At 41.7% G+C, this 14,913-nt stretch overlaps 1 protein-coding gene across 1 annotated transcript in view; it reads right to left on the bottom strand.

Annotated features, from left to right (window-relative positions):
• Window positions 1-14,913, bottom strand: part of LNX2 (ligand of numb-protein X 2) — an 89,705-nt gene that overhangs the window by 19,151 nt on the left and 55,641 nt on the right. Inside the window, exons 3-7 of the mRNA XM_070800249.1 lie at window positions 13,733-13,959; window positions 12,075-12,274; window positions 7,980-8,348; window positions 5,762-5,902; window positions 1,842-2,019 (exon numbers count right to left, since the gene is read on the bottom strand). Of these exons, the coding sequence (XP_070656350.1) occupies window positions 1,842-2,019; window positions 5,762-5,902; window positions 7,980-8,348; window positions 12,075-12,274; window positions 13,733-13,959 (1,115 nt within the window). The remainder of the gene's footprint in view (window positions 1-1,841; window positions 2,020-5,761; window positions 5,903-7,979; window positions 8,349-12,074; window positions 12,275-13,732; window positions 13,960-14,913) is intronic.

Raw genomic sequence — 14,913 nt, 5'->3', positions numbered from 1 at the left:
TTTTAATCATAAATGGGTGTTGCATTTTGTCAAAAGCTCATTCTACATTTACTGAAATAATCATATAGTTTCTATCCTTCAATTTGTTAATGTTTATCAACCTGATTTGCAGATATTGAAAAATCCTTGTACCCCTGGGATAAATCTCACTTGATCATGGTATATGATTCTTTAAATGTATTGTTGGGTTCAATTTGCTAATATGTTTTTGAGGACTTCTGAGTCTATGTTCATTAGTGGTACTGGTCTTTAATTTTTATTTTTTTGTGGTATTTTTGTCTGGTTTTAGTATCAGGGTGACAATGGCTACACTGAGTTTGGGAGTGTTTCTTCCTCTGCAGTTATTTGTAATAATTTCTGAAGAACAGGTGCTAACTCTTGTCTAAATGTTTGACAGAATTCTATGAAGTCACTTGGTAACAGACTTATTTATTGGGAGTTTTTTTTCTGACATTGTTTCAGTACCTGTAATCAGTCTGTTCATATTTTCTATATCATCCTGTTTCAGTCTTAGGAAATTGTACTTCTCTTAAAAATTTGTCCATTTCTCCTAGACTGTCCATCGTATTGGCTTATAGTTGCTAGTGTAGTCTCTAAAGTCCTTTGTATTTGTATATCTGTGGTGTTGGCTGTTAACTTCTTTCTCATTTCTTATTTTACTGATTTAGGCCCTCTCCATTTTTTCCTGCTGAGCCTGGAAAAAAGTTTATCAATTTTGTTCATATTTTCAAAGAACAAGCTTTTAGTTTCATTGATCTTTTCTACTGTTTTTGTTTTTACTGCTTGTGTTTTTGGTATCATATCTAAGATAACCATTGTTAATCTACTGCCTAATCAAAGCCATCAGGATTTACATTTGGTTTTCTTCTAAAAGTTTCACCTCTTACATTTAGGTCTTGGATCAGTTAATTTTTATATATGGTGTAAGGTAGGGCTCCAACTTCACTTTTGGAAAATAGCTTTTAAGATTTACTTTTCCATATGAAACAAACCAAATATATTGAGAATGCTATTTCTACAACTACTACCCCCCATACAAATTATATAGTATTGACTGTTGTTTAGTTGCTAAGTCATGTTGAAATCTTGTGACCCTCATGGACTATAGGCTCCTTCTGTCAATGGGATTTTCCAGGCAAGAATATTGGAGTGGGTTGCCATTTCCTTCTTTAGTAGTATTGATAGGGGTTGTGAAATTGTGAATGAATTAATCCCTAAAACCACTACCTTTTTATTAAGTTTATCTTCTGCTCGACCTCTTCTGTGAGCTTCCTCCCACTCAGACACTTTGATAGTCAGCAAGCGTATTTCTGCTGGCAGTTAGTAAAATCAAGAGAGATAATCTTTCCAAGTATCTAGTCTGCCATAATGCTGGGAACATAAATCTCTTAGAGGATCTTTTCCAACATAAAGTAACCCAACAGTCTAAGTAACTGTTAGAAAGTAACAGAACCATTATTAAGCTCCAGCAATTTCCCTTTACATTAGGAATTTTTCTAACCTTATAGAGGCCTTATGCTTCCATACGTAAAGCAGTGGTCCCCAGTCTTTCTGGCACCAGGGACCAGTTTCACGCAAGACAGTTTTCCCACTGGGATTGGGGGCGGGGGATGGTTTGGGATGATTCAAGCACATTACATTTATTATGCACTTTATTTCTATTATTACATCAGTTCCATCTCAGATCATCAGGCATTAGATCCTGGAGGGCAGAGATTCTTGATGCAAGGGATATTTTAAGAAGCTATGCTTAACAGAAACCTTTGTTAGATATACTTTATTTGTAAGAATGCAAGCTGAGTTTGAGAGATGTGGTGAAACTGTCCAAGCCCCTAGCTTACCTCTCTTGATTCTGCCATCACGTGCAAGGCAGCCATGAGGTGGCACACTGGTCACAAAGATGGGCAGTTCCCCACTCTTACTTCCTCGGCCTCCAGCTACTGTCATTCCAAGGGACTCATGTGGTTCTTTCTTTATAGTAATGTGTTTTTCTTGGCACGTTACACACTGGGCAAGATCCTAAATGTGAGAGGAAAAACTTACTGGATAATAAATAATATATATAGGCAAAGTAAAGACAGCTGAAGTAAAAATTTATGTGGCAATTATAAAGACATTAAAAAAAATCACTATAGCATTGAAATTTAATACACTGTTCTTCACAGGCACAGGAACCCTGTGGATCACAATGGCAAACTCTGGACTACTGTCTCTTCACATGACTGTACATGGAACTGAAACACTCAGGGCTGCTGACACAGGCAAGTCCAAGTAAAACAAGGTCATCATTTATATATAGTTACCATGAGCTCCCAGGTCGGATCAATCTACAAAAGTAAATAATGCACTTGAATTTTAAGATCCTGAAGAGAAGCCAATTAATTTTACTTCCATTTTTCTCTTATATTCTTTGAGAGAAAAGTTGACAGTAGTATTAAAGTGTGGATTTTACTAACTGCCAAAACCAAAAAAGCTACATACTTATCTTCTGATTCTGACTAACAAAGGTTATCAGAGCACTCAGTCATGAAGCAGATGCAAATATACCTTCAAACCTTTTATGAAAAACTAAAAGGATATAAAATAATTGAATTTTTGAAGTTAATGACAGGGAAATAAATCCCCAACGAACTATATTCTCAAGGAAAAGCTATTTTTATTGACATCTGTTACTGTTACTTATTACTGAGATACTCTTGATAACCAATTTTCTTTTGAAAATAGAATTCAATAAAATCAAGGTACATATATATAACAGGAATATTAAAACAATATTGAAGACTTACTGTGTGCAAAGCTCATGGATTTTATGCATTATTGTTTAAGTTTACTTGTTTTTGGCTGTGCTGGGTCTTCATTGCTACACAGGCTTTTCTTTAGTTGTGGCAAGTGGAGGCTACTCTTCATTATGGTGCAGGAGCTTCTCATTGTGGTGGTTTCTCTTGTTGCAGGGCACAGGCCCTAGAGCACAGGCTCAACAGTTGTGGTGCATGGGCTTAGTGGCACATGGGATCTTCTCAGATCAGGGATCAAACCCGTCTCTCCTGCATTAGCAGGCGGATTCTTTACCACTGAGCCACCAGGGAAGCACTATATACATTATTTAATTTAATCTTCACTGTGGTCTTCAAAGTAAGTGTACTATTGCCCCTCCCACCCCACTTTTATAGATGAGGAAACAGCTCAGCTCTTGTAACTTGTCCCAAATCATACAGCTCTTTAAGTCTCTGCACAGGGATTTGAGCAGATGCAAATATTTGAACATGTGCACATAATATGACGCACTCCGTATACATATGTTTGTGTGCGCCCACACCACACCACACTACTACTATCCCACAGGGAAAGCTAACATAAGAAGGTTTCCAACATTTAGCAACTATGAGAAAATGCAGGTAAGAATTAACATTATTAACAATATCAACAATAGAAATATGAGTTTATGGTTACAGAACTGTAGCACTCCTTTATTGACATGATTTGAAAGCACTGACATGTACCTATCTGTTAATCCAGCCCCTGAAACTGCAGGCCCATCTCCCTTTCTCTGATCCTAGAACACATATAACTCTTGAAATTTTATTTAAGGGAGCTACTTGCAAGAACTGGCTAGCACTCCTAGAAAATGTTATGACCTAATAGAAAACTTGGAAATGTCTTAAGCCTGTTTAAAGGTATGAAATCTATCTTAGTATCCTTCAAAAATGGACAAAACCCACTTTGTTAAGACAACTCCTGTAAATTCAGTAGTCTTGAGTATATTTACTAGCAATTTTGGCTTTCAGGTATTTAATCAATTAGTTGTTTTAGTTGTCTAGAGGGCTCAGATATACAATTTCTCCTTGGGAATGGAACCAAACCAAACTTTAAAGATTATACTCAGTATACTTCAGTTAAAGTTCTAAATCATACAAATGTTTATCTAAGCAGCTAGAGGCCTAGTAGCAGGCTCATGTATGCTGTGATTTTTACAATGATTATAATCATCTGAACGGGTTTTCTTTGGGTGAATTTGTGTTTGTTTTCCCTAGGAGACCCTTTTTCCAAATCAGGATTTTATATAACAAATGCAGTATTTTAGTAGTAAATAGCTAACACTTAAAAGTATACTTCATATGGTTGTTCTAACCAATCAGATTTGCAGAGTACACAGTAATGCTAAACTTATTCCATTTAAAATGTTGTCATGTAAGTTCAGTTCAGTTGCTCAGTCATGTCTGACTCTGCGACCCCACAGACCACAGCACTCCAGGCCTCCCTGTCCATCACCAACTCCTGGAATTTACTCAAACTCTTGTCCATTGAGTTGGTGATGCCATCCAACCATCTCATCCTCTGTCATCCCCTTCTCCTCTCGCCTTCAGTTTTTCTCAGCATCAGGGTCTTTTCAAATGCGTCAGTCAGTTGTCATATAACATTAAAGACAACAAGATTTAGCAAGAGAGTTAAGGAAAAAAAATATTTGCCCCAAATAAAAGAAGCAGAGTTTTCTATACGAATGTTGGAACGACCAGGTACAGTTTTTTACATGTCTTAAAATTATGTACATACACTCATATCTCAAATTACCGTAAAATTCAATGATATAAAATTCAAAAACAGATTCAGTAATCTATTTTTGTCTTATGATTTTTTAGGAATATACATTATATGCATAAAGCAAGGACCAGCCGTATGAAACAACTATTTGAAATTCCTATTAAAAACAGTAAGTCCTTTTTCATGGTCATCACCATGGAGGCGAAATTACAGGTTTCCTTCATATACTTCAATTTCAGTTCAGAAATGAGAACGAGCCTGTGGGTACAATTTCTTACAAGTATTAACTAAACCAGAAACCAGTGACAAGTCTGTACTTAAGCTAGGAAACCAGGATACACCTGACAGGCCAAAAATACTTCTGCTGTTAAGGGGTGCTTTTCTCAGGGTCCCTGTGACATTCCGAAGGTAAGTATTCTCTCAAATACTCTCCTTACACTAAGAAGTCATTTGAACACACAGGGAACTTCCTGTGGTTTTAAGCAGACCAACAGATGTTTTTGTTTAATAAAGAAATTTAATTTTACTTAAAGAGATTGACTGTGGAAGCTCATTTAGCAAGAAGGAACTACAAACCCTCTTTAAATTTCTGCAACTTAAGTGAGACAGTATCAAAATTCTCAGCACAAGTAAAAGACCTTGGAATATGTTACAAAACCAGTGAAATACTGAAGAAGCAGGGATAAAACATACAGGAATTTTAAAAAGATTTAGGGTAGTCTTCCTATTCTAGAAGATAAAATTATATGCTATACATGTAGCTGTCAAAATTTATGAGTTATGTGTTTAATATTCACATGTCTAATTCTGTTTTAGGCAAGCTACCTATAGTTGCACACATGTCTAATTCTGTTTTAGGCAAGCTACCTATAGTTGCTAAGTACAGGCTGTCAATCATTGTCTTCATTATGCCTTTTCAATTATGTAAACTTTACATTTAAATGAGCAAGTTAAGTCCCACTTTCAAACAGAACTAAACAAACCAAAGATTTTTCTGGACAATTACTTCTCATTAATCACCTGGCAGGAGGCCTTCCCCACCAAGAAACTACTGACTGAGGGGCTGAGACAGGCACTCTCCAAAGTGGCAGGATGCACACACTGCACAAACACTTCTGTGCACCTTCTCCAGGAGTGCACAGCCCTCATTAAAGTCTCACCAGCTTGTAATGACTTATCCTTGGAGGGTGGATGAATTCAGAACCATGAGCAGGCGCCTCACCTTATGCGAGCTGGGTCTATTGTAAGGCAGCGTCTGTGTGTGGTGCTGGCTGCTGCTCTGAGTTCCTGCCTCTCGGACGGTGCTTCCAGGCTGGGGTTTCCCTGGTCTGGCAATTGTTAAACTCACCCTCTCCCCGCTGGCCTGGAGGAAATACAGACACAGCCACCAGTCATTACCAATGTTTCTCATTTCGCAGAGCACAGGTACTTCCCATCACTACACCAGCGCCTTGCCTGGGGTGGCTGCAAGTGCCTGGTGGCAGGAGGAAGGGAGCTGGTCTTGTGAGCTTGTGGTTCAAGGTGTCTGCCGCAAAAATACACACACAGCTCTTGGACAGACCCCCCCCAGAACCCCCTCCCCAACAACCCAGGCAGAGCAGTCCACCTCCCCAAGGAGGTGTTCTTCCTCCCCAGGACTTCTTGAAGGGTAACTCTCTTTTAAAATGAAAACAAAACATGCAAGTCTGTCAACAGGAGATGACTGAGTCAATCAGCTGGTGAAGATCAGGACATAGTTCTACACTTACTTTCATAGTTAGGATGTTCACAACATACTGCAGACACAAAGCTGCGAATTCAGAACTCTGTGGACATATACACTCAGGAGTTTGTAAGGATGTTCTCCAAACAATGTTGACATTGCTTGCAGTGTTTCGTGCAAAGTCAATTTTAACATATTTTCAATATTTTATCTTCGGTATTTTATTTCCACTTTAGACACAGAATCTATGTTATTTTTACAATCCTCAATAAGATGATTGGAAGTGAAAGTTGCTCAGTTGTGGCTGACTCTTTGTGACCACACCAACTGTAGCCTGCCAGGCTCCTCTGCCCATGGAATTCTCCAGGGGATCTTGCCAACCCAGGGATCTAACCCATTCATTTTTCTCAAAAAGAAACTTAAATTGAGCAACTTGAGTTTTCTATGCCTTGGGGAAAAAAATCACAACACAAATTATGATGTAACTATTTAAATTATAAAAATCCAAATAAATGTATTACTGATGAAAAACTTTAAGTGTGTTTTCTACCTGTGTAACTATATTTTCCACATTTTGGTTAGAAATTTAGAACACTGCCTGAGACACAGTCAATCTATATTGCTCTCTTCCTGGCTATCTTACTGAACTGACTTCTCACTTCAAAAAGCATATCCAACTCACTCATTTCCTTTAACAAATTTCCAAACTGGGTTAACTACCCCCCCACACACAAGATAAACTGTTCTTAGCAGGGCAGCAGCTGATGCGACCCACAGGTATAGCCCCTGGTGCCCTGAGTGCTGCCTCTGATGTGAGGGAATGTCAAGGCATTCGATTTCTTTAAGCTTGACGTCTATGAAACAAGACCAATGCCTGAACCTCCTGTCAGTGCAGTATGGCTGTGACCATGTTTCCTGAAGGCTACATTTAACCAAAAAGTGAAAAAAAAAAAAAAAAAAAAAAGGGAGTAGGTTAAAGAGGAAGTGAAACTTTCTCTTAGTCTTAAAACCTCACTGTTATTTAATTCTATGTACATACACATATTTCATGACTATCAACCTACCTTAATTTCAGATATTCAATTAACGGACGCTTGGTTTCCACTGCAATATGTGTTGTGCCTGCTTAAAAAAACCCATTTTGCTTTACCTTCCTGTAAGGCTGTGGGAAGCCCCCCATCTCCCCACTCCCCCTTAGATGCCATGGCATCCTAGAACCTAAAGATCGTCTCTGGTTTTTAACTCATCTGTTTTGATGCTGTTAATGAAAACACATTTCTTTTCTCTAATAATGACAACCTACTTCCAGAAAATATTATATTTAAAAAAAAAAGACACTATAGAGATACTCTGAAGAGTAAGTTACCTTCCCCTATTTTTATGGACTGAGAAGTGCAGGGGAGTGGAGACACCAGGTGAGTCGCACCCTCGGTGACTACAGCCCCTGGGGTCTTGCTGCTCCCACAAGTCCACATGTGAAGTGTGGACACCACCACCGGCCACCTGACACCAAAGGGCCTTTAGAAACAGCCCACCTAGAAGGTCACGGGGGTGCAGATCAGCTGGGAAGAGGCAGGACTAGCGTGGATTAGACAGTGTGGAAGAATTTAGGTGGCCCGGCTGGATGGTGAGGCGACGTCGCACCACCCCAGACCGATCGATGTTACCTGCTGGTGAGAACGCGCACTGAACTCCGAGGGGAGACTAGGCAAGCTCAGTGGGCACGGGCAGGGCTCACCTGGATGATCTGGGCAGCCAGCTCAGGCGTCCCGTGCTTCAGGTCGTGGCCATTGATAGCTAGCACCCGGTCGTTGCTGCTCAGCCGGCCGTCCTGGGCCGCCAGCCCGCCTTCCAACAGGTCAAGGATGAAGACGCCCGGTTCGTCGGTTCTGCGCACGAGTTTGATGCCTAGCTGCTCAGCAGAGTCCCGCTTGTGCAGCACCACTGGGAAGACCTCCTCCCGGGGCGAGCCGCCCTCGGGGTGGCCGTGCGCACGGCTTCCGAAGCGCCTCTCTCGAAGCACGGTGAGCTGCAGAGTGCTGCAGGGCTGCGACAGCACGGCCCGGGCATAGTTGTGTGACACACTGCTGATGTTGTAGTTGTTGACCTGGAAAGAAAGCATTAGGACAACTCTCATTTTGCCAAGTTGTGGAAATGTGCAACATTTCCAAAGGAGACCAACCTTGTGAAAAACATATACAGTCATTATTTACAAAGAACGCTTTACAAAGACATTCTAAAAGACAGACTTCCTAAAATTAACTTAAAATGAAGAGCAGTATATAGAGATTGGTAGTTCAGATCACAGCCTTTAATGATAGCTGGATAACCTGTGGTGGATTTCAGAGCTTGTTTGAGTGTCTCATGTGTAAAATGTGTTTACCACTATCCACTCCACCGAGTCAGGATGAGCCTAACTAGTCAACATCAGGTATGGCAAGGGGTGATGAAAGACTAGCTCTAGTGGAACAGAAACGGAAGGTCTACTGGATTACAAGTTTGCTTGATCAAATGAAATCCACTTAAGTTAGAGAAAATAAACTTAAGGAAACTGACGCATTCCAAATGTATCTCATTTCAGATGAGTGACTTTTACTTTAAAGCAGATAATCATAATTTCACTCTAATTCTTTGGCTCACAAGTGTAATGTATCTAACAAACATAAGCATAATTTAGTACTCACAGAACACTTATTAAACTTTGTAACTCTGAAATAAGTACAGTGACTGATCCTTGGACATGTAACATCACTAAGAAAATACACTCAGCTCCAGTTGTTTACCCAATGGGAGGAGATTAGCTCTTGTATTTTTCACAGTGAGAGCTGTTCCCAACCCAATGCAACAGTGAGGGGGATAAGGCTCTGGCTGAGGTAGGTGTGATCACCTGAACTCCTTACATTTTTTTCATGTTAATCTACATGAAGCGAGGCCTCCCCACTTCCTGTTAATCTAGGGTTGATAGTTCTGAACACTATTACCTTGAAATGTTGTTTATTTTGGCCTGTTGATGTCTTTAAAACTTCAAATTCATAGGTATCATACACAAACTTGCTGTTCTCTCAAATCTGAGCCTTTTGTGCATTTGGTAGCTACCCAAGCCCTCAATAAGAACACTTTATAACACGGGATCAAGTACATAATTAAAGCAGTGTCTAAAAAGACTAGTCGGCCATGGATCCATGAATCAAAAACCATTCTTTCTGTCTATTCAGCTAAGAGCGACCTAGCTCTCAGCTCATATTTGTCTTTCTTGCATTCAGATATCACATGACTCTGGCCAAAACCCAGTCGTAGCCATGCGAAAGCATACAGCCTCTTAACTAGCCATGAGCAGTAGGTGTGGAATATCCCACAAGAGAAAAAAGTTTTCCCTCATGAATGTGTGGTTGCTGGAAAAATGCAGAGAAAGAAGAGACCAAATAAATTATTGTTTCTAGGCTTTGTAAAAGCAGTGCCAGAAGAGTAAACTCGACCATTTTGGTTAAATGTGCTTTGTACCAGTGTAATCAACACATGGGGCTTCCCTGGTGGCTCAGACAGTAAAGACTCTGCCTGTAGTACAAGAGACCCGGGTTTGATCCCTGGGTCGGGAAGATCCCCTGGAGAAGGTAATGGCAACCCATTCCAGTATTCTTTCTGGAGAACCCCATGGACAGAGGAGCCAGGCGGGCTATAGTCCATGGAATCACAAAGAGTCGGACATAACTGAGCGACTCACACTTTCACTTCACTTTCAATCAACACACAGCTGTGGTTATTTTCCTTTAAAACTGAACATGCCTCAATCATTGATGATAACTCCAACTGAGAACACTCATTCTTCATAATGCTCTTAAAAGTTGTATTATCTTTAATTGTGACACTGATGTAATTTATACCAGCAGTATTTTTTTTCTTCCAACTGCTCAAAAGGCTGCATCACAAAAGGCCCTGAAGGTATATGGGTCTCCTAGTGAAAGAGCCTATTTAGCAGAAGAAGGTGTGTGTTTAATGTGGGAAAACCAAAGCCACACCTGTTACTGCAAATAGTTTGCTAAAATAAAAGCACAGGCTTGGAGCTCTTTGCTCTATAAATATACCATCTTCACAACTCTCGGGTATTTTCAAATTGGGCTCCCTGTATTATTTATGTAGCTCATACAAAGATAGAGATAACCAGATAGTAACAAATTCCAAGAAGCCTCCTTTCCCGGTATTCACTTCTGCTGCTGCTGCTGCTAAGTCGCTTCAGTTGTGTCCGACTCTGCGACCCCATGGACTACAGCCTACCAGGCTCCTCCGTCCATGGGATTTTCCAGGCAAGAGTACTGGAGTGGGTTGCCATTTCACTTCTGAGTGACCATTAATACTCCACATGTGGGTGAGGGGTGTGGCTTTACTTACTGATTCCAGCACAAACAATCAAGAGGCCAAGCAGAAGTCTGGGCCCACAGTAGCAGAGATCCTTTTGAATTCATTAATCAGGTTATGTGTTCATATTTTGTTACCAGTTTGAATCATTAAACTGGATTTCAGATGACTATTACTAGAATTATTAGTATTATGCCTCCATAAATAACAGTGCCTTGGAATTTCTATAGTGTAAATGTATATAGCTTTGAGTTAATTTTCAAAAAATATAGTCAATAATTTCAGATAACTGTAATGTTGAGTTATAAGGATTCAGTTATATTACTTAACACAATTCTCTAAAACAGAGGAGTAAAAAGTCTACTGCCCAACTATATTAGCTAACAAAGCCTAAAAAACTATTTAACCTCAGTTGTACTCAAACAATGCAAATGAAAACAAAGTATTTATTTTTTACCTTTAAAATTTAGAAAAAGAGTACCTAATGCTAGTATATCACTATTGGCAAAAAAGAAAACAGAAAAACCCATGTACACTAACAGAATGGCTGGCAGTTGGAGAAAATGGGACCAAAAAAAGACAATATATGAGCTGCAGAAAAGGGCAGCTGGGCTCTTTTCTTTTCCTGAACCGCCCGCATGTCAGGATGTGGGGGCAGCCCGCGGACCCAGCCTCGGGGCTGGGAGTACAGGTGAGGTACCCACAGGTTTTGCCAGCCTTGTACTGCTAGAGACTAATGTCATAAGGTGAGAGCAATCACAGCTGTGCAGTGAAGCGTGCGCTTACTGGTAAACACTGCACAGTCAAGAAGCTGAGTTTACATAAGCAGGACTGTGACGCTTCCTGTACCCTATTTCTTCTTAGTATTTCTAAACAAAACCCTGCTGGAAAGTTCCGTCTGTATCAGCCGTGCTAAGAGTTTGGGGTCCAAGTGTTACAGTGGGGATAACATACCTGAGGGGCAGCATACACCTAGGGGTGAGGAAATTCCTAGAGGTTCCAGGTTTACTTCAATAAAGGAGGTGGTTATGCCTGGCAGGATGTTAGAGCCACATCCACTCCATCAGGGTGGCTGCGGTCACACAGAAAAGACAAGTCCACTTACACAGTGCACTGTCCTGATGTGCCAAGTGATGAATGGAGCAATGAAGATGGTCAGTGGCTCACATAAGGAGAGGGGAGAAGGGCTAAGCAAAACTGGAAGGACGAAGGTGGACAGCCAGCACCAGGCTGGAACTTTATCCCACACAGAAGCCTCACCTCCCTCTCTCCTTAGCCTTAAGGCTAAGAAAACACCACCTGTCCCGAGCCAGCTCTTGGGAAAGGGGAGAAATTGCAAACAAATTCTGACACACTTTGCATATAAAAATAGCAAAACTCACTTACATACAACGCAGGTCCCACAGTACCACAATGTTGTTCTAATCTCATGAGTAAGAACGAGAAAGCGCCAAGGTGACAGAGGAATTAAAACGAGTACCTGAAGAATCTGGTCCCCGGCAAGGAGGCGTCCGTCTTTGGCGATCACCCCATCGCGGTAGACTTCCTGGATGACAATGTTAATCAGTGGCGTTTCGTTGCCACCCACAATACTAATTCCTAGCCGAATAAAAGGATTAGACCGGTGGATTTCGATGGTGGTGATTTCACCTTCTGGTAAGCTAAGTGGTTGTGGTGTGGCTGCCGAGTTAAAAGTGAGAGAAAAATAGATGGAAAGAGAAACATTTTATATCTTGATTATCTTCAGGCAAAGAAGTCATATTACATTAACAGCTATGCAATACCACTGGATAAGAAAACAGAATGACAAACAATATCTGTGTGCTAAGATTATCTGAACATTTCTTCTCCTAAAGGTGATCAGTAAATTATTGCAACCAGCTACATACCAGATCATGAGGGGTGACACAGAGATCTGAAAGTTGTATTAAGAGAGCATCACCTCATCCTAACTGATGAGACAGTCTGGAGGGTGGTACGTGTGAAAGTCACTCACTTGTGTCTGACTCTTTGTGACCCCATGGACTGTATAGTCCATGGAATTCTCAAGGCCAGAATACTGGAGTGGGTTGCCTTTCCCTTCTCCAGGGAATCTTCCCAACCCAGGGATTGAACCCAGGTCTTCCGCATTGCAGGTGGATTCTTTACCAGCTAAGCCACAAGGGAAGCCCAAGAATATTGGAGTGGGTAGCCTATCCCTTCTCCAGCAGATCTTCCTGACCCAGGAACTGAACTGGGGTATCCTGCATTGCAGGCAGATTCTTTACCAACTGAGCTATGAAGGAAGCCCCTGGAGGGTGGAACAAATGTCAACAGTGCACAGCAGTATAAAGAAAAGACAGTTCTCGTATGTGGTCACCACAGGGTGAGAGGGAAGTCACACAGGCCCTGAGAAAGGGAGCATCTTAAAAAGGGGTTATGGCTGTGGCAGGCAAAATCTGAATTTGTATGAACTTCTTCAAGAAAAGTATATTTAACAGTAATTTAAGTATTTAAAAGTAAATACCCAGGGCCAACCACCAAGCTATGCCCAGGAGCCACGACTATAGGCTTTCCTAGCGGGCGGGAGTCGAGGGGACCACCAGAGCATCGCAGCAGTCAGAGGAGTGGCCTCGGCGTCAGAGACACACCCTGTCCTTCTCTGGCCGCACATGCTGACCGAGCAGTCTCTCCAGATTCTCCCTGATACAACCTCCTCACGGCACTGACACAGGTTTTGGGTCAGTTAGTGGATGGAGAGGGTCTGGCACGGAGCCTGACACAAGAGGCACTTAACTGGGGTCATTATTTTTGTTGCTCTTGTTATTGTTGTTTTCTTAGTTAAGAAGTGACAAGCAAACGTTTGAACACAAACACAATAAGACGCAGTTTAACAACCAGTGAATCTTGGACTGAATATAAGAGGGAGTGGAAAGGTCCCCTTTCTCGGGCTAAGTTCCACATCCTGCTTCCAAGCTGCAAGCTGTTAGAACTGTACCCCTAAAAGGGTGACTTCTGTGGTATGTGAACCATATCTCAAAGTTAATTGTTTAAAGAGGAAAACAACACATGTGGGAGGGCAGCGGGGAGAGGTGGGAAGGAAGGAAGGAACGCCTGATTTGAGACAAGGTGGAGAACAGAGGCGGGGGCGGCACGTACTGTCCCCAGCTGGGCTCTCTTCAAAGGCGGGGTTGTCCAGGCCGGGCTCCTCCGTCCAGGAGGGAAGGGATGCCGATGTCAGGGTCCGCCCTGAGCAGTCTGTTTCGGGTGATAAAGCAGCTGGAAGGTCTGTGACAGTGGTTCCATTTTCATTCTCGATCTCCATCTGAGTCTTACTAGTTTTTCGTTTCTCTAGGGCAGCTCTCCGATGAGAAGCTCCAGGACATCTAGAAAGACAACAGCGGGTGGTTTCCAGCCGGTGTGAAAGGGAAAAAAAAAATGACTAATAGTTTGTACCCCAACTAAACAACAGCAAAGGCTTCTATGCAAAAAGCACCTAGAAGTACCCTCAAGCAGTACATAATTCTGATCTTAATTTACACAGAAACTAAGTTCTTACCACTCCATGCAGCAAATTTAAAACAAGGCATCTGCACAAACAAGGGTTTGGTATATCTCAAAGAATACTTCAGTAAGAAGCTGTGTTTAGAATATATTAGTACCAGAAATACATACACAGTATACAGCACTACAGTAATCTCTGCCCTGTGAGGGCTGTCCTGAGGCTCCAGTTAATCCCCCTTTTCACAGGGTAGATGGCTGAACCGCAGTAGTAGGAACGAGCACCTTTCTCCACATGCCACCGGTGCCCTGCCTCAGACCCTGAGCACTGCTGGCCTCTCTGCTCTTGCAGCTAACACTGCATCTCACCCGCTAGGAGCAGAGATCCACATGAAGCTTCACCAGCTGCGGGAAGCTCAGCCAAGGCTCAGACTACCTACTATGACAGACACGGAAGCAGGTGAAAACATACCTCCTGGTTTGTAAAAGCAAAGCTGCAACAGAGGAATTACAGGTACGCTATGAAACTTAAAGAAGGTATTTCTAAGTTCTGGGGAAACTTCCATAAGTACCAAGAAATAAGAACTGTTACTTGGCTTGTTTTGACTTATTTAGGCAAACAAAGGGGGCAAGATACATGCTTGTTTAAACATTTAAAGAAAGTCTTATACACGCTGGAAATGCTGCAAGGTGCCAGCTCTTTTCCACATGACACCTCGACAAGACACAGGATGAATAATGAATGCCGTCTGAGGAGTGAGCAGGAGGAGTCAGGCATCTGTGAAGGAGAGGGCCAGGCACACACCCCCAGACCCTGACATAATTCCACAGACCCCATC

This window comes from Bos indicus, chromosome 12 (assembly GCF_029378745.1).
Source record: "Bos indicus isolate NIAB-ARS_2022 breed Sahiwal x Tharparkar chromosome 12, NIAB-ARS_B.indTharparkar_mat_pri_1.0, whole genome shotgun sequence".
Classification (NCBI taxonomy): domain Eukaryota; kingdom Metazoa; phylum Chordata; class Mammalia; order Artiodactyla; family Bovidae; genus Bos; species Bos indicus.
This window is presented reverse-complemented; position numbering and strand designations above follow the sequence as displayed.